The sequence below is a fragment of the Gouania willdenowi genome, chromosome 21 (genome assembly GCF_900634775.1).
Source record: "Gouania willdenowi chromosome 21, fGouWil2.1, whole genome shotgun sequence".
Taxonomy (NCBI): Eukaryota; Metazoa; Chordata; class Actinopteri; order Blenniiformes; family Gobiesocidae; genus Gouania; species Gouania willdenowi.
The window spans coordinates 33,612,678-33,637,580 of NC_041064.1; the positions used below are offsets into that span (position 1 = coordinate 33,612,678).

A 24,903-nucleotide genomic window follows, 5' to 3' on the forward strand; every position below is an offset into this window, starting at 1 on the left:
TTCTTTCGTAATCAGCAGTTGACAAAAAGCAGAGAAAAAAGACTTTTTCTAAAAAATCCTGTCAGTGACTTTGAGGCATTTTTATTTATTTTTTTTGCTTTATTGACACCTCAACATTAGTTTCCTACTATAAAACAACAAAAACAACACTGAGACCAGGCTTTTGACGGCAAAATTATTATTATTTTGCTATTTGGGTCAGAGTTGAATTTCTTACTGTATTTTGGCCGTCCTCCAAGTCTCTTCCCCCCGTCATTCTCCACACACGCAACTTCCTCCTCGCCGAGTGTCACCGCTTGCCCCGGTTTGTTGATCGTTTTCTCTCACAATCGCGACACTCTCAATAGTCTGCTTAGTTCCACACATGCTCTAGTTGAGTGTGCGCTGCTGTGAACTTCACCATCAACTCTCGTAGCGCCATTTTCTGTCTCGTATACTCCTTTCCTCTTCCTCTGACCTCTGGCCATCATGGCTAATCTTTCATCCACAGGTGTGCTGCTGCCACCTACATGGCACCAGTTGGTCACCATATCATAGGACAAGCCTGATATTCATGAGAGAACTCCGTCACACTGTCCCCTAGCAACCTTTGTCAAAAAACACAATTGACGTATTTTTAAGTCAATGACAGCGAACGTTTGGATTTGAAATGGCTTATTTTTTACATCAATGACAGTAAGTGAGTTAATAGCTAAATAGGTCACACATAGCAGATAACTAGCTTAGCCACTGCTAACCAAGCTGCAGCACAAACACCCCACATACAGTGAAATAATATAGACTATTACAGTCACAGCTCTAGATGAACAGTCAGTGTTTCAGGTTAAAACTGAGTTCCAATGATTTCTTGTGGTGCTGGAACACAGTTTGAGATCATAACCAGTGTTATGGTTGAAGTGGCGACCATTAGAACTGCCGTCTGAATTTAGTTTGCGCAGCTAGCTTCTGCCGTTGCAGATACTTGTTGGTTTTGCTACAAAAAGGATTGTTAGAGCTCAATGTGTAGCATAGTATTGTAGTATCGGTATATATTGATATTGAATTTTCAGCCAATAAATAATAAATGTATTAATAAAACCTGAATATATATATACATACATTTGGGTTTGTTACATTATTGACCAGTTATAATATTTTGGGTTTTATTAAAACATTTTTTTTAACAATTCAGGTCTTGTTACATTTCTTTAGTTTCTGCAAATTCCCAATAAACAGAGAGTGTTTGTAAAATGGTGACCGTGTTTGTTTCTGTTGCAGATTCATCCTGGCTCGTAAGTGTAGAGAACTCTGCACTCTGACCAAAGAGGAAAGGTAGGAGAGACAATATAATAATATGACCTACACACGCTTTCATCATCTCAGCCCTAATACACACACGCCTTTTAATTTAGGTTGAGGAGGATCTGTGACATTTACTCAAGAGTTCTCGGCACAGAGGAAGCTTTACACGTGAGTTTGGAACACACACACACACACACACACAGAGCCAGTTTTTATAGCTGATCATGTTCAGTTCCCAGTTGATTGGCACATCCTTAATTTACACCACTTGTGCCAAGAATTTTCAAAGTTGGAAACTTTACAAAATTGAAAGTTGGTCCTTAAAGGTCATATTATACTGTCTCAGAAGCTCAACAGAATAGTATTTGAAATGTATTGGCCCAAAGGCATCCATCTTATGTGGTCTAAAAAGTCGCTCCCCTCAGAACACTCTGTTTCTGAGTCTGCTTCCAGGTATGCCACGCCCACTTCATGCCCCGCTCTGGGAGTTGAAAGTCTCCTAATATATTTTACTAATGCTCATTAATGGACAACTTTAGCAGCAGTAACTGAGCAGTGTTAGCTTCTGTGCTAACGTTACACTAAACATTTTTTTACATCCAGCAACTTATCATGTTAAACTTCTGCAGTAAAAAAAAAAACCCAAAATGGCAGTAGGAGGAGTTATTCCTCTTATGACATCATAAACGGAGCAATATCATAATGGGGTTATGGAGATACATATTACTGTTAGAAAACCATTAAAAAGTGACCTTTGTCTAATATGGGACCTTTAACTGGGTTGTTAAATCTATTTGGGAAAATATGTTTTTGCATCATCTTGACCAGATTTAATGAATGTATACTTGAAAATATCAGGAGAGAGGAAGAGTCAGGTGTTGAGGTTATATACATGGGAAATGGAGGAAGAGGTCATTGTCTGAAAGTGTTTTTATTATTGTAAAGCTTGTGTTGTTTTATTTAACATTCAAATATTGGCTCAGGCATATGATTAATATTTGACTCAACGTTGATGTTTTTGTTTTGAAAGAATTGATTGTTCTGTCAAATAATTTAAGGTAAGAATTATACTGCATTATACTGTTTGTGCTTGAAGAACAATTAGTATCAGTAGCAGTTGTAAAAGTATTCATTTAAAATCAAATTTGCAATGTTTAAGATTGTATTAGATAAATCTGTTGAAATGTTATTTTTTAATTATATTATTTTTCATGGATACTAATATTTATGTTTGGATATGATGCAGTTTTTTTTTAATATATTGCTCCCAATTTTAGGTTAATTCCACTGATTAATTCCTGTGAAATGTTTCTATTTATTGAATATTTCCAAAACTCCTGAGCGTACTCACGCCTGCACTGTGGTGTGTTTTACAGCCGGTTCACTACGAGGAGAAGAACTGGTGTGAGGAGGAATATTCTGGAGGCTGCTACACCGCTTATTTTCCTCCAGGGATTCTCACACAGTTCGGACGGTGAGTTTCACACACAAACGCACACAGTACACAAAGAGTTCCACATTATTACTGTTACTTAGCTGTTTATCCTGAGTGTGTGTGTGTGTGTTAGGGTGCTGAGGGAGCCTGTGGGACGGTTGTACTTTGCCGGCACAGAGACGGCCACAGAGTGGAGTGGATACATGGAAGGAGCCGTTCAAGCTGGAGAGAGAGCAGCCAGAGAGGTCAGTGCCTTCAAAATAAAACACTCATCCTTCACTTTACAAAACAAGTCACTATAGCAACCTCTAAAAGTCAAGGATTAAAAGCTCAGTCCCAGACAAGGATGAGCAAATAGAAGTAAGAACATAATCCAGTCCTTTTATTTGGAAAAAAAAAATGTTTTTCTTCAAAGAACAATGTTCCACAGTCTTTTAAATCAATTTGTTTCATATATTGGGATAGAAACCAACTCCAGATGTTGTTGTTTTTTTATTATCAGTTTGCTTGCAGATGACACCGTGTGTATTTTGCAGGTCATGAGTGCATTAGGGAAAATCCACCCGACTCAAATCTGGCAAACAGAGCCTGAATCACAGGTAAGATGTAGAAGTAACACTTTCACTCACAAAAGTTATCAATTACGTGTAAGGGATTCAATGACACCAAAATCCTACACTTTTAGTTTCAATTTTTGTGTATTATTCATGTCCTTTTGTGTACTTTGATGTCTTTTTGTGTGTTTTTGGAGTCATTTTGACTATTTTTATGACCTTTTATGTATATTTCTGTCATTTTGTGTGTTTTTGGAGTCATTTTAGTGTATCTTTGTTGTTGTTTTGGTTTTGTGGACTCATTTAGTATATTTTTCAATTATTGTGTGTAGTTTTGAAGTCATTTTAGTGTATCTTTGTTGTTGTTTTGGGTTTTTGGAGTCATTTAGTATATTTTTCTTTAGTTTTTTGTGTTTATGTGCATTATTGATATCATTTTGTGTATTTTTCTGTCATTTTGTGGCTTTTGGAGTCATTATGTGTTTTTGTTCTTTAATTATTTTTAGTTTTTGGGTCATTTTGTGCATCATTTTTTTTTGTCATTTTATGTGTTTTTGAAGTCACCAAGTGTATTTGTGTTGTTCTTAAAGGCTTTTGAAGTCATTTTGTGCATTACTGATGTCCTTTTGTGGGGTTTTAGAGACATTTTTGTTGTTTTTTAATTAATTTTTCTGTCGTTTTGGAGTTGTTTTGTCTAGTTTGATGACCTTTTAGGTATATTTCTGTCAGTTTGTGTGTTTTAGGAGTCATTTTTGTGTATTCTTGTTGTTGTTCTGGGCTTTTGGAATAATTTTGTGTATTTTTCTGTAGTTTTTGTGCCATTTTAGTGTATTTTTGTTATCCTTTAAGTCATTTTGTGTGTTTGTGAAGTCATTTTGTGCACTGTCTTTGGGGGCTGTACAGAATTAGATCACGGGCTGCATGTGGCCCCCGGGCCGCCAGTTGCCCATGTCTGGTCTAAAAGCAACAGTGCTAACACCGATGCTTATTATGCAAATTTGTTATTTTCTTACTTTATTTACATAATAACAACAATACAACTTTTAGTTGGATTTGTCTAAATACAGGGTAAAAATTGTATGTTTTTCTTGTCAGTGTTTCACCTCTACCTTTGTGCCTCTTCTTCGCTCTCACACAGGATGTTATTGCGCTTCCATTTGAGTCGTCCTTCTGGGAGAGGAACCTTCCCTCAGTTGGAGGTTTCCTGAAGTTCCTGAGCGTCTCCTCCGTCCTGAGCACCGCCGCCGCCGCCGGCCTGCTGGCCTACAGGAAGGGGCTTCTCCCTCGCAGCTAAAGTCGTCCATGCACGGTTTCCACAGCCGGATCACGAGCCGCTCGGGTACTTGGAGTAGCACGTCACGCTAACATGCTTTGTGCTTGCGTCGATTGAAGGTTAAAGAGATGCTTTGTTTGTGTGCATTTTTAAAAAAAATCAACAATCAATGAAGGAAAAGGATTCAGATCACTGTCACCACTCCACAGGATCCATCTTTACACGATGTGTGCATGTGTGTGTGTATGTACAAATTTACCTCAATGATTTTAGGTGCAATTAGCTCCAGCTGAGAAGTGAAAGCTCTTTAAAAAAAAAAAAAAAAAAACTAAATCCAGTTTGCGTTAGTCACATTGGAACGTTTTCTGAGCCTTAAAGTTGGAATATTCACTGTCATGAAACAAAATGTGCTTTAAGTGCCGACATTTAGTTTTATTTTAAGTGAACTGTGCAGGAATTCTCTACTTTCTTATCATTTTTCAGGAGACTAAATAAAGATGCTCTGATGAAGGTTTTTAGAGCCCATCACTGATCACATGATGAATTAGGGCTGAGCGACACGGATACCAACATTTGTTCTCACTAAAGTCTAACCAGAAAAACAATTCTGAGTCTGTTCCGCTCCAAAGGACAGCACGTGTGAGTGAGCTGTGTAGGCGTGGCTTGTTTCGGGGCAGGGACCTGGACAAACTTCACGACTTAACCTTAAACAGAAAGCCATGTCGACATAAACAATAAGGTTTTATTCTAAACCATGTCGGAGAAAATCTTAAATATGTAGCCCTATCATACATTTTAAAATGAGTCTCCTCAATTAGCCCTGGAGACCTATTTTTTGTCAAATAATTCCCTATAACATTGTTTATCAAATGTTAATATGAAAAGACAATAAATCATCACCTTTTCCTCATGCTACGTTCACTAATTCAGTTGTGGTCTCTCACAAAATAAATAAATACATGTTTTTCTGACAGAATAAAGTGAAGTCCAACACACCAAGCTTAGCTACAACACATTCTACCAAAGAAGCAGATCAAATTCCATAATAGATAAGATTAAATATCATTCTTACTTACTTTTCTCTGCATTTAACTAAAAACGTGCAATAATGTGACATAAAGTGTCACACAACTACCGTATGATCTGACAATTGACAAACAACAAGATCATTGTTTTCACAAGGATTTTCTTTGCTTTACTAAAACAAAACTAAAAATATATTAAATATATTGTGTATAATATAAATTATTTTGTTGTCAGAAAACTAAAACGAACTAACTCTTAATATCTTATTCTGTGTAAAACGCCTGATTTTAAGGCAACAATCCTCAAATTAAAGCTGAAAGTTATTTGTCGTTGTTTCCAGCTTGTTTAATCTCACAACGAAAAGGACAGAAATAGTTTGTTGACATGAAGACAAGAGCAGATTCTGTTTGGAGTCAGTGAACGTAACATTTAAACATTTGAATGTATTTTCATCAGAGCAGATGAGCTGCATTATTCCAAATAGAATATTAATGTGTGTTTAAACGTGTTCGATGTTCAGACAGAAGCTCTGATTTATTCGATAAAGATCATTCCAGGAAGGAAAGTCTCAGTTTAAAGAGCAACTAAACCTAAAGCTGAAAAACAAATAAAGTCCCTGCATGGCACTCGTGTCAAACTCAAGGCCCGGGGGCCAAATCCGGCCCTTTAGAGCATCCAATTTGGTCCGCGGCAGCAAGCAAAAAAGTCAGTTGTTGTAGATATCTCTAAATTAATGCACAAATTCACTGAAACTCCACAATATTAGCAGGGCTCACATTTATAATATCAAATTATTCAAAGAACTCTCAATTTTTCCAAAATCTTGCAATTTTCTTCAAAATATTCCACAAAATTTCCTCAAACTACATAGAAATGGGTCACAAAATCAAATAATTTGAAAGTGAAGATCCTGCAGGGACTGATATGTGTCACTTATTACTTTGATATTATCAGTGTTGTATATATTTTTTTATATGTGGAAGTGCAAACTAGAGCACAATAATGATTAAATTACTATCTTCAGCGGCCCACTGAAGATAAACAGCTCCGTATTTGGCCCCTGAACTAAAATGGGTTTGACACCCCTGCTCTACGGGTTAAAACCCGGCTAATAAAATAGAATTTTGCTATTGGCGGAGAATAGCAACGTTTTGGTTGGCCAATGTTGGCTCCGCCCCTCTTATAAAAACTCACCTGTCAACTCTACAATCTGTGACGAGTAGGTTGGATTGAGAGAATAGTGAGTATTGAGTAGCTCAATAGCATAGCATAGCATAGCATAGCATAGCATAGCATAGCATAGCATAGCTTGTTATTTGGAGATTTTATAGTATAAACTGGGCGTGTCTTAACTGCTCCAGAAGCCCCGCCCATAATCAAGGCATTTTTTTTCAAATTTTCTGCCTAAACCTCAGCGTTGTGTTACTCTTTAGAGCACGTGTCAAACTCAAGGCCCAGGGGCCAAATCCGGCCCTTTGGAGCATTCAATTCGTCCCGCAGGAGACAAAAAAGAAATATTTGCAGCTGTTCACAGGTTTCTCAGTGCTTATATCACATGATGGCAGTCATTTTTAATGTTAAACTAAAATCTAAATTCTTACAAAATCCTTAAATTTTCCTCAAATTATTACATAACATTTCCCTTATCAGTCCTGTTGGGACTGATGTCTGTCACTTATTGCTTGGATATTGTTGGTTTCCTTCATATTTTATACTTTATGTATTCGTAGAAGTGCAAACTGGGGAGAAATAATGTTGAAAGTACTTGTTTTCCCGCCTAAAATCTGTGGCCCCCTTGAGATCAAACTGCTCCATATTTGGCCCCTGAACTAAAATGAGTGTAACACCCCTGTTTTAAAGAGGAAACGTCTCCTGTTGCAGATCAAATGTTGATGTCATAGTTAGGGATGTCTGATAATATCATCCCAATGATTTTATCGACCTGATATCCGCATAATATTAGAACATAACGATATAGAGTATCCTGCCCATAACTAAAGACTGACGTAGTAATGTCTGGATTGAGGTTCCAGAGTGTGAGTTTGAGGAGAAACGCCTGCGTGTGTCAGTGTTGGTTGATAGAGTTGGACAGTATCAGCATGTTGTATATGAGCAAAGAAATAAATATCAGGCATCACTGCAGTAGCCGTAGTAAATCCAATCGGAGGAATCCGATGGTTTCCAACAGATCGCTGGTGTCTATGAGTGTCGTTTATTATCTGTGGTGCCTTAATGGAATGGGGTTTTGTTTGTCTTTTCTCAAAGTGCCTGTGTGACTCCGACACTCCCTCAGCCACGCCCACTTTGTCCGTCGCTCGAGTAAATGTGTTGAGCAGGTTTTTACTTCCCTCTGCGGTGCCTGAATCAGACTGTTTTAAGAAATGTGACCCATCAGAGTCTGTGACGGCAGGAGGCGACGTCTGTCACCATGTCTGTGTGTGTTTGAAAACATCATTACAAATTCATCTAAAAGTACATTATATTGCCTGTAGGTAAAGAGTGAGTTCCTAAAACTAGACCAGTTTAAACACCTGCTTTAAACAGTCTTTCCTTATTAATAAAAAAATGTAAAATGTAGCTTTTTATTAGATTCTAGTCGTCAGTACTCAAGTACAAGTATTGATACTTGAATAAAATTGATTCCGATGAATGTAAAAGTATTAAAGTTGCCCCCTCACTTAGGGAAAAGTTTTAAAAAAGTACATACTACTAAATGTACTTAAGTAAAAAACTAAAACAAATGTCCCTTCAATAATAAAACAGGGTTTTTAAACCAGCAAATTCCATATTTTTTATCTTTTTAAAGAACTTTTAGAATACTGGTGCATTGGAACACCTGGAGAATTTAGTACTCATAATAAATGAAATGTTTCAAGAAAAAAAAAAGCAAATGCTCATTTAAACCCAGAGCATCTTTGAGTTTAACATTTTTATTTAACCATAAAACTATGGGACCTGCCTAACAGATTAAAGCTCAAACTACCAACATGTTTGTGTAATGGAGATGTTGCTGCTGAAAAGCCTTTCACAAGCAGCGTCGCTGTTGTTGGTTTGCGTAATTTTACGTTGTGACGTCATCTTCGAAGCTCAAAAAAGTAACGTTTTTAAAATGTAAGGAGTAAAAAATGAATACTCAAGTAAAGTACAGATACCAGAAAAAACTACTTAAGTACAGTAACAAAGTATTTGTACTTCATTACTCGTCACCTCTGACATCATGTAATCAATTTTAAAAACTGTTTCCATTAAAACACTGGTTACAAATCCAAAATTAAACACAATTTCTTATTTCTAAAAGATCTAAAATCTAGATACTACTTTAGAGACCCCTGTTGTTAGAAGACTGTGGAGTTATTCTCGAAAACATCAATTTCCTACAAAATAAAAGCACACTATCGATTTCTGAGTTATCAAGTCCATACAAACATACATAGTCCGTGAGCCAGATCACATATTTTCCACCTGGGGCGGCAAAATGTCACTGTGTTTTCCTAAAGGCCATGTAGCCATGTGCTATAAAAACATCGACGCTAAGCTTGGGACAGTAGCGTAGTGACTCTTATTTATGGAAGACTGGGTCGATTCAAGATCACAAATTATTGGCTGGGGAAAATGCAAGTGCGATATTTCTTTAACAAATGGACTGTTCCAAACAAATTACCACTCAAAATATCATAAATGTCTCACTTTTAGGCATAAAATGGACTTGGACATTTTTTATCTATTATTTGAGCCCCACATGGCTGATCAATTCCCATTGTTAAGGTGGATATGGGGGATTTTTGGAAGATTGCTCAGATTTTAAGCAAGGGTCAGTTTGTCCGATCTTTTGACCTCTGGTGACCCACTAAATTAGCATATTGGTCACATGTCGACATATATTTGTAGGTAGAACTTACAATTCCAAACATTTAGAGTGGTAATTTGTTGGGATTGGTTCATTTGAAATATCACACTTTGAATTTCCCTCCACTCCATGATTGTGGTCTTAAATCTGACCCAGTTTTCCATATAAGAGTCAATTACTTGCACGAAGCTACTGTCCAATGGTGAAGCAGCGATTTTAAAAGTGAGGGTGTTCTAAGGGTAGGGCAATCATTTAGTTTATTAAATTAATTTACCAAAACCATGATAATGCTGTTATTAAGTCAGTGATACTCAACATGTGGCTCTTTATTTCTTAATTTTAATTATTATTCCCTCAGAAAACCTTAAAAGGAAAATTTCTTAACCCTATTTACCTTTTTCTTTGGCCATTTTACATCTTTCTTTGTCCCATTTTTGCCCCTTTTCCAAAAATCTTGACACTTTTTTGTTTTTTCAGATTGTAGCTTCCTTTTGCCGATAAATATCCCTTTTCCTAATTTTTGTCTTTTTGCCACTTTTATCCAATTTTTGTCCATTCCTTAACCACTTTTCATCCAAATAAGCTACTTTTTTTGCCCAAAAAAAACACTTGTTTCCTTTTTTCCATATATTTAGCCTATTCTTGTTCCACATTTTTGCCCTTTTTCACTATTGTTTGCCGTATTTTGCTCATTTATGCTACCTTTTGCCATTACATACCACCTGTTTCCACTTTTTTGTAAATTACTTTTGCCACTTGACTGATTTTGTCCCATTTTAGTCATTTTTCACTATTTTATTTCCATATTTTTGCCACTTTTGGACCATTTATTGCCAATTTTTCCTCATTTTTTGTCACTTCACTTACTTTACTCATCACTGTTAACTCTTTGTTTACCTTCATGAAATGGCTGACCGTGATTGGCTCGATCACCATTCAATCTAACTGAACCAATACGTTTTTAACAATGGATTTCTCTGTAAAAAGTGAGGGGGATACATTTTTGTTTTCATGAAAGTGCGGGTGAGACTCACCTGCTACTGTCCCAAGCCTGGCTTCGATGTTATTTATAGTGTATGGATATACAGTATGCCCTACTGGAAAACACAGTGAAAGTATGCCACTCCGGGTGGTCTCGTCATAATTAGTAAAATAAATGTTCTTTCTTGGACCTCGTGGACCACACACAGAAGGTGAACTGTCACCCACGCTGGTCACAGGTTTTCATGCAGGCAGTAACTGTTCTGTTCATTTCCAGTGAAAGTGAAACCATGTTGGTGTGTGTGTTGTTTTGTGGTTTCCTTGTATTGTACCCTAGTGTAAAACCGAGCACCCGTGGTGGTGGTCTAACAGTTAATGAAGCGGGCGGCTTATAATCGGAGGGTCACGAGTTCCAATCCGACCTGGTCCATCACTGTGGGATGATGATCTTAAACGTATAACTTTGGATCAAAGCGTCTGCTAATTGTAATCTCAGACTGAACAATGATGTCTCGTGGCTCTGAGGGTTTTTTTTTTTTTGTTTTTGTTTTGGAGATTTTTTTTTGTGTCATTTACAGATGTTAGAAGCAAAGAAACAAAGCCAGCACCAACGTGAACCTTCAGCACGTGCGGTTCTTCAAACCTCCAGGATTTCCTCTGGAACCCACCCTGTTGTTAATCCTGTGACCTTTGGTGTCTTTCATTTCTCCCACAAAGAAAAGTGAAATAAAGTTTTGTTTCTCTTAAAGGATTCTTGTGTTTTATTAAACAAAACATGTTTCAGTCAATGGTCATGTTTACATGAGAGCTTTGATTCAGAATAAAAGTTAAATCATCTTTAAACTGACCTTGTTACACATATCCAAATTAAATTAAATGGTTTATTCTGATATTAATTCTGAATGGAATAATTCCTGCTTCTGGTAAACTTTTAATTCTGCTTTAAATTAATTGCGGTCATTCTGCGCATGCTCGTCCAGTCGCGCTGGTGACGTCATAATCCAAGATGGCCACCGAAAGCGAGCTTTGGACTCGAGCCGGTGTAAGTACCGAATGTGTCCGGGTTGCCAGATTAGTCCAGGGTCCGGTGATTGCTGATGACGTCACAAGAGCGGGTGAATGGCATTGGCTGCATTGGCATGTACTTATGCTACATTCAATTGCACTCAGAACCTGGATAAATCCAACAAAATGAATTGGAAAAGTACAATAATACGGTGACACCCTCCATTAGACGTAAACAGTCGCTTCCTCTTCAACTTTTATGTGTCGTCTAATTTGGCATGTGTGTTACAAAAGTGCAGAATAACTCTGTAGAGTTAATTCCATTCACACTTTGTACGCGGCTCTGCGTAAGTAAGTCTATGGTTCAATGAAGCATGCAGGATTCCAACCGCTAATGCGTTCAAGTCTTACTTAAAGGTCCCATATTATACTGTTTTTCATCAATTTCACACAGCTGTCAAAGGTCTAATAGCTCTGTATTTGATATGCAATGCCCCACACCCATCTGTGGTGCTGAATTTTTGCTGTCTAAAAGTTGCTCAAATGATCTGAAGGAGAGAATGCCGCTTACGCTAGTATAATATAGGCACTTATGTTGATTTATACAACCAACAACAGAGCATTTTGCATGTCTAGCTCTGCTATCTCACGCTGGACACACTAAACTTCTCCTTGGGGATGAACGCCCCCCCCTCTCAGATGTCTCGTATCACCACTCAGAGGAAGTCGGCCTATGGAAGTTACTCATTTGGTTACATAACGACAGGAGCTGAATCTGAACAGCCAGTAGGAACGCAGAGACAATGCAGGAATTGCTTGTTTTCCTCATTCTGGGAGTTGGCGGGCTCGGGGAGGACCAGTTTATAGATGTAGAGAACAGAAAAAACGTTTCTCTCTCTCTCTCTCTCCCAAGCTTACTGAAAGAAACACATTTACCTCGGAGGTCAAAATTGATGACCCGGATCTTTCTGGGTTCCAAGTGCAATCGAATGCAACATTACGCCAGATCCTTTCGACGCATGCGCATAGTTTACGCCACTTCCTTCACTCGCAATCTTTACGACAGAGCTGCTAGGACGTGATATTTGAATATAAATCGACTATACAACGTTTGTTAAATATTTTAATAGTACACATTTAAATATGTGACTGTTTTGTGGTGTTTTTAATTGTTAATTAAAAACATTGACAATCAAAAACAACACAGAAAATAAAATAAAATCCAAAATAAATCAGAATTCACTCAAAACATACATTTCTAATTATTTTTAAATAGCAGGATTTCAACCTTTTAAATAGTACACAAACTGCCGTAAAATAGGCAAAGCGGATGGAGACGTGTTTTGCTCGTGCGCGCCGGACCCCCGACTAATCTGCCAGCCCGTACACATTTGGTACTTACACCAAGGCTATTTATTTAAAGGGGACATATCATGGTTTTAAAAGATTAAATCGGGGCTTTCGCCTTTAATTGGCCATGTAATGTTAGTACATTAATGGAATTCGTCCTCTGCATTTAACCCATCCCTGAGGAAATCCTTCCTTTTTACATATAAATCATACAGTTGTGGTCTATATAAAGCGGAACTGCACTGCTTGGGTCTGAATTCCTCATTATTATAGCTCCACCCCTTTTCTACCCCTTTTCTGATGTGCTTCTGAGAGCAACTCGTTTTGGTGCTGTCTCTTTAAATGCAAATGAGACACTCCATACCCCGCCCCCTCTCCAGGTTCAACTCCACCCTGCTCGGTCATTTTTGTAGTTTGATAGAAGAGATACGGCTATGTTTAATCACACGTTATTTACACAATGTCAACAACAGAAGACTTGTCCATCCAGCCTTACATGTTCGAGCCAGAGTCTGACCCAGCGGAGTGAGATGAAAATGAAGATGATGAACCTGCAGAACCCTAACAAGTGAGCTAACACAAGCACCGAGCTAACGCTAGCGCCAAGCTAACGTCACGAAAGGCATTTTAATACAGTCTTTTCGGAGACAAAAACGGCAAAATGAAATGACTAATGAAAACTTTAGACTTAAATTAAATCACGTAGGCCATATCATCAAGGATCTAAAACAAGCACACAGCGCTAACATATGAAGACGGTGCAACTGCTAATGCTAACAAAACAATGACAGACGTCTTATCATCACACTTTTTAGCGTTATTTACAGCTTACCGAAGTACTCTGTTCGTCGTCTCCAAAGATAGAAGGAATTGAACCCTCAATCAGACAAAGTCTTTCGGCAAATCCTTCTTTATACTGGTGGAGGTTGATGAAGCAGTCATCCTTGAAGTGCTTCACACACACAAAAATGACCTTACCCACAGATGTGGGTACATTTCCGTGAAAAATAAAACTCAACCAGACACTTTGAAAAGGTTCTGATGCTGGGAGACGGTGTAATGAAGCGTGTGGGTTACTACATCCAACAACCAAACATTTTGACTTATCCTCTCGTTACTTCGGCATCCTTGAGCTTGGGCTACAAAATAAAAGCGAGAAATAAAAATGGCGGATTGCTCGAAGTGTTGGGCCTGGAGTCGATGTACTAATTTGGCAGTTCCGCTGACGTTATTGTTCAAAAAACGTAATAGAGAATCGAAATCGAAACAGATATCACCAAAACAGAATATAAAGATATCAACGGAGCACCTGAAGAGATTAATTTGAACTTTTCTGTGCTTCTAAACAATCTAAATATACATCAAAATGCATTTAAGGGCTAAAAATGTGGATTTAGCATGATATGTCCCCTTTAATAAGAGCCTCAGAAGACATGATATAATGAAAAGAGTGGATGGACAGAAGCATAAACATGTGGACATTCACACAGAATTACTACAGTTACACGGACATCGGCAAATTAAACCCAAATGAACAAGCTTCATCAGAGACATGACCTTCTGCACCAGGACACAGAACTTCACTAATGACGGGGTCATCATGAAGTTCTCCTTTCACTCAAAATCCCTTAGATGGAGGTAGAGCAGCCATTGCACTAATATCTGGCTTTGATTGCCAAAGTACGGTCGGTAATCTATCTCCTGATCAGCTGACAAAAGTGAAACTCAAGAAGTGAAAGTATGTTATAGTCGAGCTGCTGCTTCAAAACTACAATCAAAATCAAAGTGAAAATAGTTCTTATTATGTGGTCTTCTATATTGTTGCCAAAAAGACTTGTGTGTTTTTTTCCCGTGAATACCTCACATTCACCCCCTGTCCAATCAAAACCCTTCCCAACCCCAATTCATTAAAGGCAAATAACCATGTTTCATTGTAAACCTCAATTCAGAATTACTATTTCCATGTAAACAAGAAGCAGAATACTTTAATTCAGAATTATTTAATGCAGAATAATGAATTCATCAAACTGGTTGTTGTGTTTCTCGTCCCATTCCTGAACATTCTAGAATAGGGCAGAGCAGTAGAGCCAGCACTTCCTTGAAGACCATTGTCATCAGTTCCGGAGCTCTGGGTCCTTCAGACCGCCCACTCAGAGTGGCTGCAGGTGAGTCCATGGGGGGAGAGGAGGCTCATGGGCCTTGTCATGCTTGGAACAGGTCTTGGAGGGGTTCCCAATCAGAATAGAGCAGGACTGGGGCGATTGCATGCTGCCAGTGGACCTGGGAGAAGCAGGTGGAGCTGGTGAAGGATCATCAGGCCTTACGGCTGTGACCATGAAGAAGTCAGAGTAGTAGCGGTACCACTGCCACGTCCAGCACCAGGTTCGCAAAGAAACATGAGTAATTAATGGCATCTTACTCCGAATCTAGCGACAAAGCCTCCCTTTTCATCTCCCTCTTCTCCATTTCCCTCTCCACAGGTTCCAACTGCTCCCAAAGCCATATCCAGTCCACACACGGTCTGTGTTCAAGTGCCAGGGCAGGAGAGGTGGAGGTATGAGATACAGAGAATGTCCGCAAGTCCTGTGCGATGATGAAGTGAGCTAGGTAATCCTGGTTGTTAGCGTTCCTTCACTCTCCCCTGGCCCAGGGAGCACATTAGCAATGTGTGATATTTTATCGTTTATGATTTATCGTCAAAAATATTCTCACCGGTAAGAATATGTCATCCCACGATATAAACGATAAATTCCCATGTTGGAAAGTAGCGAGGGCCATGGGCCATTTGTCCCTCAATTTAGCCAAGAATGCCCATAAAATCCTTGTTCCACAAACTGCCCCTGTATGTTGTCAACTTATATTCTCTGGAACGGAATGCTGTTTACGGGAGCTCCGCAGCGAAGCCTCTGCGGCCGCGGTGTGCACCACGCCTCCTGCCCCCAGCTCTCACACCCACAGACGGCGGTGATCGTCACGGCTACCTGGAGCTGCCGAGCTGCGATACATCATGGACCACTACTTGGTTAAAACCAGACAACCATCCAACAAAGTTCTTCCGTCAGATCCACCCAAAGTTCCACAAACATGGGGACAGAAATGAACCCGTAGCAACGATTATGAACTGGAAACTCAACTAAAGCTAATTATGCTAAGCTAACACACGACACACAGACAGGGCTAAGAGCTAATGCTAACCACTCCATATACGGAATAGACCAAATAAAAAAAGTCTTACTGTCATAAAGCCACAGAGAGCCATCGATTTGTTTATGGTCAGATTTAACACTTGTATGAAAAGATAAAAGCTAAACATGTCACACATGTGAAATAAATGTTAGCATAATAATGTCACTATGCATCCGCCCAAACTTGTGAAACGCAATATTTTTTAATTATATTTCACGTATTAGACTAATGTAACTATTGAGATTATTACACCTAAATATACTGAATGATTAAGTCATCAGCTTGATCTGGTTTAATTATAGGGAATCAGAGAGTTATTTATTAACCATAACTTTATGTAACTCATAAGATGAATGAAACAAGATTCAGCAACAGTAAAAACACTGATGGAGTTATTTGTGCTTTTCATGTGCTTTTTTTTAGTTTTTTTAGAAAATAATTTCATTTTAAGTGAGGAAATAAATTAATTTTGTACAATAACACTAATAGAGTGATCCCCATGCACTGATTTTTAATGTGTTGATGTATTCAAATGTATTTGTGTTTGTAAGGAACCAGTTAACTCTTTAAGTTGGGAGTTGTTTTATGTATTTATAGTTTTTTATTTATCCTGATGTTTATAGTTATCGTGATAAATACCAGAAATTATCGGGATATTTTTTTTTAGTCCATATTGCCCATCCCTAGGGCACAAACCGGGTACTGGTAAGGTTCCAAGTGATTATTCCCAGGCCAATGGTGGACTCTGACTGTTTGCAGTGAAATATATTTATTTTATTTCTTTATTCATCAATGTTTGTCTTTTGTAGTCCCTGACACTCTGTTAGTTTGAACACTCACACACATCGGAGATTCTTGCCGGGGTAGAGGAAGAAAAAATAGAGATTCACTCCACCCACAATGTGTGTATCATGTACAATAATGCAAAAGTGATTAGTAACATAATTGATAATGTTGACTTCAAAAATGTGCGTTGACGCGTTGTTTAATGTTGTAAATTCACGATAAAATCAGGCCGGCGGCTGCTTTTCATTTCATTTTTGCTGCAGTACCATACATGACCTGCTGGGTGCAGTGTTGCTTCATCATTTACATTGTGAAGAAGAATTGCACAACAGAAGAAGAACCAACCTAAAGTCTCAAAAGTTTGGGACCATTTCACTGAAAACTTATACTACTCACCTGAGGTAGAACTAACACCTGTAACATGAAATTAACACTAATGCATTCTGTTTTATGGCACTTAAAATTTTATGTTCATTATATTAACAATTGTAATTTTTTGAATGAATTTGGGAAAACTGTAATGAAAACTTTTGACCACTGAGGGGGGACTTGACCACAAGATTATCTTGCTTTAAAGTGGACTTGCTAACCACTACACCACTGATAGCCCTGAAAGAACAACCAGTTAAACCAATTACCAAAGGTCTGATGGATGACAGCAAAACACCAACAGTCAATATAAAGAGAAGTAGAACTGCTTATAAAATGGTATTCTGACAAATATATGTTTTAGTATTAATCATTGGGAATATTTTTAGCTTCAGTCGTGTTTCATTCAGCTGAATTCCATTGTTTAGCTGCTATTGGTATGTCTTAACTTCCCCACACAGATTACCTCAGATTAGCTCTTTAATAATTATGCCCCGCCACTTACCACAAAATTAGCTACTGATTATTATTATCTAACAAAGTTAATTCTAATGGATTCTGTAAGAACATTTTCATTCAGATTTTATTTGTTGTTAAAATTGTCTTTGTCCTTTTGTAGTCTTGCTTTAATCTGACGAAAAATGTTATTTGATTGATGATTTATGGGATTAATCCAGTTTTCCCTCCAATCCTTTAAATGCAGTTTGTCCTGCAGTTCTACCTTCTGCCACATGAGGGCGTCTAAAAACCATCAAACTAAGTGTATCAGCAGCACTTTCCCCTCCTTTTAGAAACACTATATTGATAAATACGATCTGGTATTTTCTCTTCCTATTTCATCAAAAGCCAAAGACACATATTGTAGGAAATGTGAAAAAGTATTTATTGATTGTTTTTGCTCTTCCTGTCTTTATTGTATTGCACTGTAATGTGGTGCTGTCTATGAGATTGTGTTGACTTGGTTTTGTGCTTTCTTATGTTTGAACTCTGTGGGGAATACAAATAGAAACTAGCTAATGTGCTAAATATATCAAAATGCATTTTTCCTTACAAACTAACAAACTCGAAGTTGAAAAGTGAATATCATAGAGTGAAGTTTGAGGATAAAACTTTAATAAGCCCTTTAAAACTCAAGAAGTTTTTGTTTGTTTGTTTGTTTTTCCAAAACTGTATGAATGAATGAAGAAGACTGGAGATGACATAAACTGAAGTATTTGGACAATACATTTGGAATGCTAACAAAAGTTGAAAGTAGATATTTGACAAATAAAAGTCAAACGTTTTTACATAAACTGCATTTTCAAATAGTTTTGAATGAGATTTTAAAGTTTAAGGCCTGTTTCTTGTTCAGGAATACTTATAAGGCAAAAGTTACAGGGGTTTTTTTCCCTTACTGAGTCAAATAAAAGCTTATTTGTCTTTGTTTGCACAATCTGTATCATGAAATTTATTTCATGATACTGGATATTTTTGAGCATCGTGCTAGTCTTTCGGTCGTTCCATTTGCATAACGCACAAAAGGCAAACTGTCTTTAATCTGAGGTTGAACCAGGCCTTCATTTAGACCTGGATCAGATCAAGTCTGAGACTATTGTACTCCATGTCTGAAAAAGCCATTGGTGAGTCTTGGTTTAAAATGTGATTGTTGAGAATCAGATGTTAATATGTGGACAGAAAACCAGTATTAAAAGTTCACCATTGTCACAATCTGTTGGTGTGTTTGACCTTTGTTCATAATTATATAAACTCTCTCTGTAGCGTAATCCAGGCTTTTTGAGTGGAATGCTTTGTGAGTTGGATTATCTGTTCATTATGTTAAGGTGGCAAATGAGGTTTGTACTAATACCTTGGTTGTGGGTTTGAGTCCCAATGCTGCTCTTTTTTACCGGAATCAAAACGCTGTGCACTCCGTTCTTGTTGTTGTTGTTGTTGTTCTTGTTCTTGTTGTTTGCACTAGTTAAAATCACTACTCCTCTATTATTTGGGAATGGATCGAGCTGAAATTTGGTAGGTATAATCTATGAATGTGTACGCATCGACACTCGGAGCCCGATTTTTTATTTGGGGCCCCAAAAGAAGAAAAAAAACAAAGTCAATTTCTCATTTATTTGCAAGTCAAATATTAAGACGGTTGGTGGTACTGACATTAGTATACACCAATATAGAAATGGGGCCCATTACCCCTTCAAATGACTACTCCTCTGTTAGTTCTTGTTAGATCGGAATGCAGTTTGGTATGAATACTCTATGAATGAATATGATGAGACGCTCTGAGCCCTTTTTTTGAAATAGGGTAGGAAATGGGGGGCATAATTTTCAAATTTATGGGAACATAGTTGTCTGATATATCGTTTCAAAGATAATTCAACGTAGATTACAATTATGCCTCGCACAATTTGAATAGGGGCCCGGGGACCCCCCCCCCCCTTTTTCAGGCAATTTTCATTAAAGTTGTTTTCTCATTTATTTGTGAGTCAAATATTGCGACAGTTGTTGGTACCGACTCATTGACACATACCAATACAATATATGAATGGGGCCCATTACTCCGTATGTGCACCAGGCGGCCCCCAAAGGTCCCATTCTTCAAATGACTACTCCTCAGTTAATGCTCATTGAATCGAGCTGTAATTTGATATGGATATTTTATTAGCGGATGTCAAGAGCCTCTCTGAGACCCTTTTGAAAGGGGGGACGAGGGCCCACCCCCTTTACTGGTGATTTCTAAATTTATCAGAACATAGTCATGTGATTTATTGTATCAAAGGCAATTCAACATAGATTACAATTTTACGTCTCACAATTTCATTTGTTTTACTCGGTGGAACTGAGTAGTTTCACTGAATTCTCGGGAAAGTGATACGTGCTCTTTGGTGCGGAGACGTTCCGTGGGCCGGCCGTAGTTCATCGGAACTTGTTCATTTAGGGTTTTGTTTTAGACCCCATTTTTGTTTTGTTTTTAATCCCTGATATTGATGTTTGGTTTAGTTTTGCTGCCCCTTGTTTGTCAACGTGTAAGTGCAGAAGGAGTGCGTAGGGATTCCATCTCCTCCCTCCTGTCTCCACACAGGCGTATCTGCTCGCTTCACTATTTAAGAAATGTTTGAAAACTGGAACGAGAAGGGTTGATCATGCTTGGTCAGCGCTAGGTTTCTGACTACAGTCACTCAGGCTTGGTTTGAACCATCTTTGTATCATCGTAACCCTCCTATTATCCTCAACTATGACTAACACATTTTACCCGTGAGGTCAATCTGGCCCATGGATATTTACCTCCAGAAAGTGATTTTCAGAAAATTATTGACCAAGTTTCTGTGTCAGGCACTTTGTTTATTTGTTGAATACATAAATAAACCCTCGATAATGAAACCCTGACCTGTTCTCTAGCGCCACCATCAGGCCAAACTTTTCAAATAAAAATGTATTTATCTTGAATAATTTTTATTCAAATCTTCTCATATTTTCTGGCAACATACACATACTTTCTAATTTGGGGTGCACATTTATGACTCGCACAGAATGAACCATATTGATTGATGTTGGTGACCTCCTTTCCTCTCATAAACATATTTATGTACTATTTTTATCTTCTTTTTGTAACATATTTGGGGTTATTCACTATGAAGTCCTCTGTCTCAGACACATTCTCCTCTACGTCACTTTCACTGTGAAAGAGCTGTTTAAAATGTTTTAAGCAGGAAAGATTCAAAACAAAATCGGGCCTGGCTCAGTTGAAACTGAGCTTAGGTTCAAATTGAACCCAGAGTAACACTCGTGTGCAATATATGTTCATCATATTGAAAAATATCATCCTGATGATTTTAGGCTAAATCAATTGGACCAATCAAATTAAGAAAACTCTTTAAATATGACACAAAAAAGTCAACTATGATTTTTTTGAATGATGAACATTGAATGGGGTCAAATTGACCCCAAGGATAATGGGAGGATTAATGGTTAAAATTCATCCTACTGAAGAGTCACTCCCAGTGTATGTTGTGTTACTGTAGCTAACACACACTGACTGCTGTATATCAGTACAGTTCAATACAGATTTTAAACCAAATGCATGACATCACTACTCCACCTCCGACCCTTGGCTTGGCGCCGCCCCCCCACAGAGACCCTATCCCCTCCTCGTTGCCCTGCAGCTGCCTGCCATATGAAATCTGACACTGTCAATTTGCCTTCCAATCCATCACAAGCTGTGGACTGGATTGTGTTGAGGGACTCTGAGCCGTAGTCACAGCCTTAACCCCCCCACCCGCCCCCACCCCCCTCAAATGTTCACTCGATGGTGAAATCATGTGCAATCTCCCAGTAAATGTTCCAAATCTCAGACTCAGTGGGATCATTCTGTGTCTGCAGGCTTTTCCTGCAGAAATCACTTAAACAATTCTTCTCCCTGTTCCTGTCAGGAATTGACTAGCGAAACATCGTTCATTATCTCCCTCCATCTTTGCATCATTTAGTAGTTTTCCAGTTCCAGATGACCCCAGAGGAAGGATGTATGATATTTTTCTGTTTGATCATTTTTCAGCAAATAATGGCATATTTCTTTATATATATATATATATTTATACACTTTTTTTTTATTAGCCATTTAAGATGATGAGTGCATCTGATTCTGATTCCCTTTCACCCTGCTTAGCCAGTGCAGCTACGTGCTAAGCTAACCAAAACATTAGGGACTGGTTGCTGCCAGCTGGTATAAAGTTCCTTCCCAGTCCCAGACACTGGGTTTCCATTACCCTTGGAGATGCGCAAAATCTAAGTAGCTCAATCAAAACTGGTAATGGAAACACCTGAATTTAAAAAAAAAAACACTCACATATCACAAAAAAGTTTTAATGCTTTCATGAGGAGGAATTTCAGATGTTTTGATATCAAAATGTATCGCAAAAGCACTATGGAAACACTTTTTCAGCAAATGTACCTCTGCGAAAACATGGCGCGATACTTGTGGACAGAGGATGAGACTGAGACATTTCTTAGCATTTTACTTTAGAATTATTACTGCCACATTAGGTGTGAAACAACAAAGGAATGCGGAATGTTAAGGAGGTTTAGAGCGTCCATCTTCATGCACAGAAGTTTCGCGGGATGATATTTCACGGGAGTTACGTGGCTCCACCCCAAAAACAACCTTCAACGGAAACACGTTCAAAGCGCATTTATACTTTGTTGACATTTAGAAATATCGCTTTTATTTTGCGTAAAATCTTTTAATGGAAACACAGCTAGAGCAAAGCACATTCCCCTCCTGCAATGTGTTGAACGCAAAGATTCTTCTGCAGGTTTCCTTTTTTCCCCCACGCCATTAAATATTAAAGACAAAACAATACACAAAAGAAATCTCCGAAAACACTGACAAAATGCATAAAAAGTCACAAAACCGCAAAGGGACAAAAATGACAAAATGGAATCATAAACGAGGAGGGAAAACATCGTCAAGTCTCCTTAACCATCAAAATGACAGCAATGTGATGGAACATGAATCTGCTGCTGCACAGGCTGTCAGAAAAACCCCTGAAATAAGTGGTAAATGGACTTGATTTATACAGCGCCCCACCACAGTAGTCTCAAAGCGCTTCACAATATCTGCTCATTTGCCCAGCATTCCTTCACTCTCTCCTGGCCTAGGGGGCACATACCCGGGTACTTGTAAGGTTCCAAGTGATTATTCCCAGGCCAATAGTGGATTCTGACAGTTCGCAGTGAAATATATTTCTCTTATTTCTTTATTCATCAATGTTTGTCTTTTGGAGTCCCTGACACTCTGAACATTCACACACAGATTCTTGCCGGGGGAGAGGAAGAAAAAATAGAGATTCGCGCCAACCACAATGTGTGTATCATATACAATAATGCAAAAGTGATTAGTAACATAATTGATAACGTTGACTTCAAAAATGTGCATTTTTGTGTGAAGAAGAATTGCGCAACAGAAGAAGAACCAACCTAAAGTCTCAAAAGTATAGGACCATTTCACTGAAAACTTATACTACACACCTGGGGTAGAACTAACATATGTGACATTAAACTAACAATTATATGTTACAATCAAAGCAGTTTGTTTCTGCCTGTGAATAAATATTGTAATTTACGTGGTTACTTTCCATGGTTGCGATTCATCCTTCAGCCGTGTAACACATAGATAAATTATTCTCTGCCCTGACATCGTTACATTGATACTCAACATATGAAGTGAAGCTAACGTTAGCTTGCTAGCAGTGAACAATCTGCTGTTTAATGAGATTCTGCCCTGTTGAAATATCTGGAAAGTTTTGTAAAACTTTGTCAGTCTTCAGCAGAAAATATTTCCAGACGGAGCAAGTTTTTTTCTGGCCGTTATCTCAATGCGTCTTCTCAACAAACTCATTCTTACTGGTTCTGGCTCCAGCTCTGCCTCCCGTTCCACGTCTCTCTCCCGCTGCTTGTTTTACAACATCATTACAATTGAGTGACGGACGCAAATTTTCCGCAAAGTTTTTTATTTGTATGAGAGTGAATTATCTGTGAAACAGAGAAGTAATATTGTGTAATCCTTTGATTTCAACAATCTTCCTGTAATCCAATTACCAACTGTAATGGATTACAGTTACTCATTATTTGTAATCCAATTACGTATTGCCGTTACATGTAATCCGTTACTCCCCAACACTAGCTATCAATCCCCCAATGACCCCTCTACCACCTGAGCATCATTCATTGCAGTTGCATCGTTCCATGTTAAACAGCAGTATGTCAAACGTGCCTTGATGGATAATTTGGTTATAATTAATTTTTGCTGATTCGAGTACCTTTCGGATCTTTGGATCTGTAGTTTCTTATGATACATCCTACATACTGGTGACATTGACCTTTGACTCGTGTTTGGTGAGCTGTGCTATCCTTGTATTCCCAAAGGAAATCCTCAGTGCGGAGATGAGAGACTCATCAAATCCAATGAGAAAACCCAGCTTTTAATTTCATCCCTGGTTCGATGTGTTAGTCTCTCATCCTGCAGGTTCAAAGTGATAAATCCACCACAGAGGAAGAAGCAGAGACGATGGAGGAAGAGGAGGAGACTTTCTGTGAACTAAATCCTTCTTCATGTAGAGGACTCCTAAAATAGTCCCTCTTTCCCTGATGCTCCCATTTTCTATCTCCTCTGCGTGAAGGAAGGTTTTACATCTCCATCAGTGTCCAGGAGGGGCCGAGGGTAGGGGTGGGGGGGCAGGACTAACAGAGATAGAGAAGGGTAACCCAGGAATCATTGTACCACAGAACTCAGAGGGTTTAAAAGAAAACCAAGTCATTATTAACACAAAAACGTTAAAAAACAAGGGTTTCAAATGAAACAATCCCAAACAGGAACTCAACACTAACCTAACTACCAGAAAACCATAATATAAAAAGACTACACAAACACACTAATCACACAAACCATGGTTGGGGTCAAATGATTGTAATCAATTACAATTATGGTGTAATTTTAATTGTAATTGTGATTTTAAAAATCTGTTACTGTCGAAATTGTAATTAAATTGTAATTGAGTTCAAATAATTGACTTTGTAATTGTAATTGCAATGGAAAATTGTCAAATATGATTTAACGCAAAACTGGGGAACCATTTATTTTTATTTATTTATTCAGTTTATTTCCGACATGGTTACATTCACTTTTTTTTTTTTTAACCATGTTAAATTTCTATGTACAGTTCTAATTTATTAAAATATGTTTCATATCAAGATTTCCCACATTTTACCATTTAGAAAAAAATATTGAAATCTGGGTGTATACTGACAAAAAATGCTCAGACACCCA

At 38.1% G+C, this 24,903-nt stretch overlaps 1 protein-coding gene across 2 annotated transcripts in view; it reads left to right on the forward strand.

Annotated features, from left to right (window-relative positions):
* Positions 1-11,145, forward strand: part of mao (monoamine oxidase) — a 51,071-nt gene extending 39,926 nt beyond the window's left edge. The window contains exons 10-16 of one of the 2 annotated variants that reach the window (XM_028436182.1): positions 1,258-1,311; positions 1,392-1,449; positions 2,658-2,755; positions 2,850-2,961; positions 3,253-3,315; positions 4,409-4,609; positions 10,976-11,145. In XM_028436182.1, coding sequence (XP_028291983.1) covers positions 1,258-1,311; positions 1,392-1,449; positions 2,658-2,755; positions 2,850-2,961; positions 3,253-3,315; positions 4,409-4,564 — 541 coding nt within the window. In that variant the 3' untranslated portion in view covers positions 4,565-4,609; positions 10,976-11,145. Of the gene's footprint in view, positions 1-1,257; positions 1,312-1,391; positions 1,450-2,657; positions 2,756-2,849; positions 2,962-3,252; positions 3,316-4,408; positions 5,508-10,975 lie in introns of those variants that run through there. The other variant, XM_028436181.1, reaches the window with a different exon arrangement.
* The last annotated feature ends 13,758 nt before the right edge of the window (positions 11,146-24,903 follow it).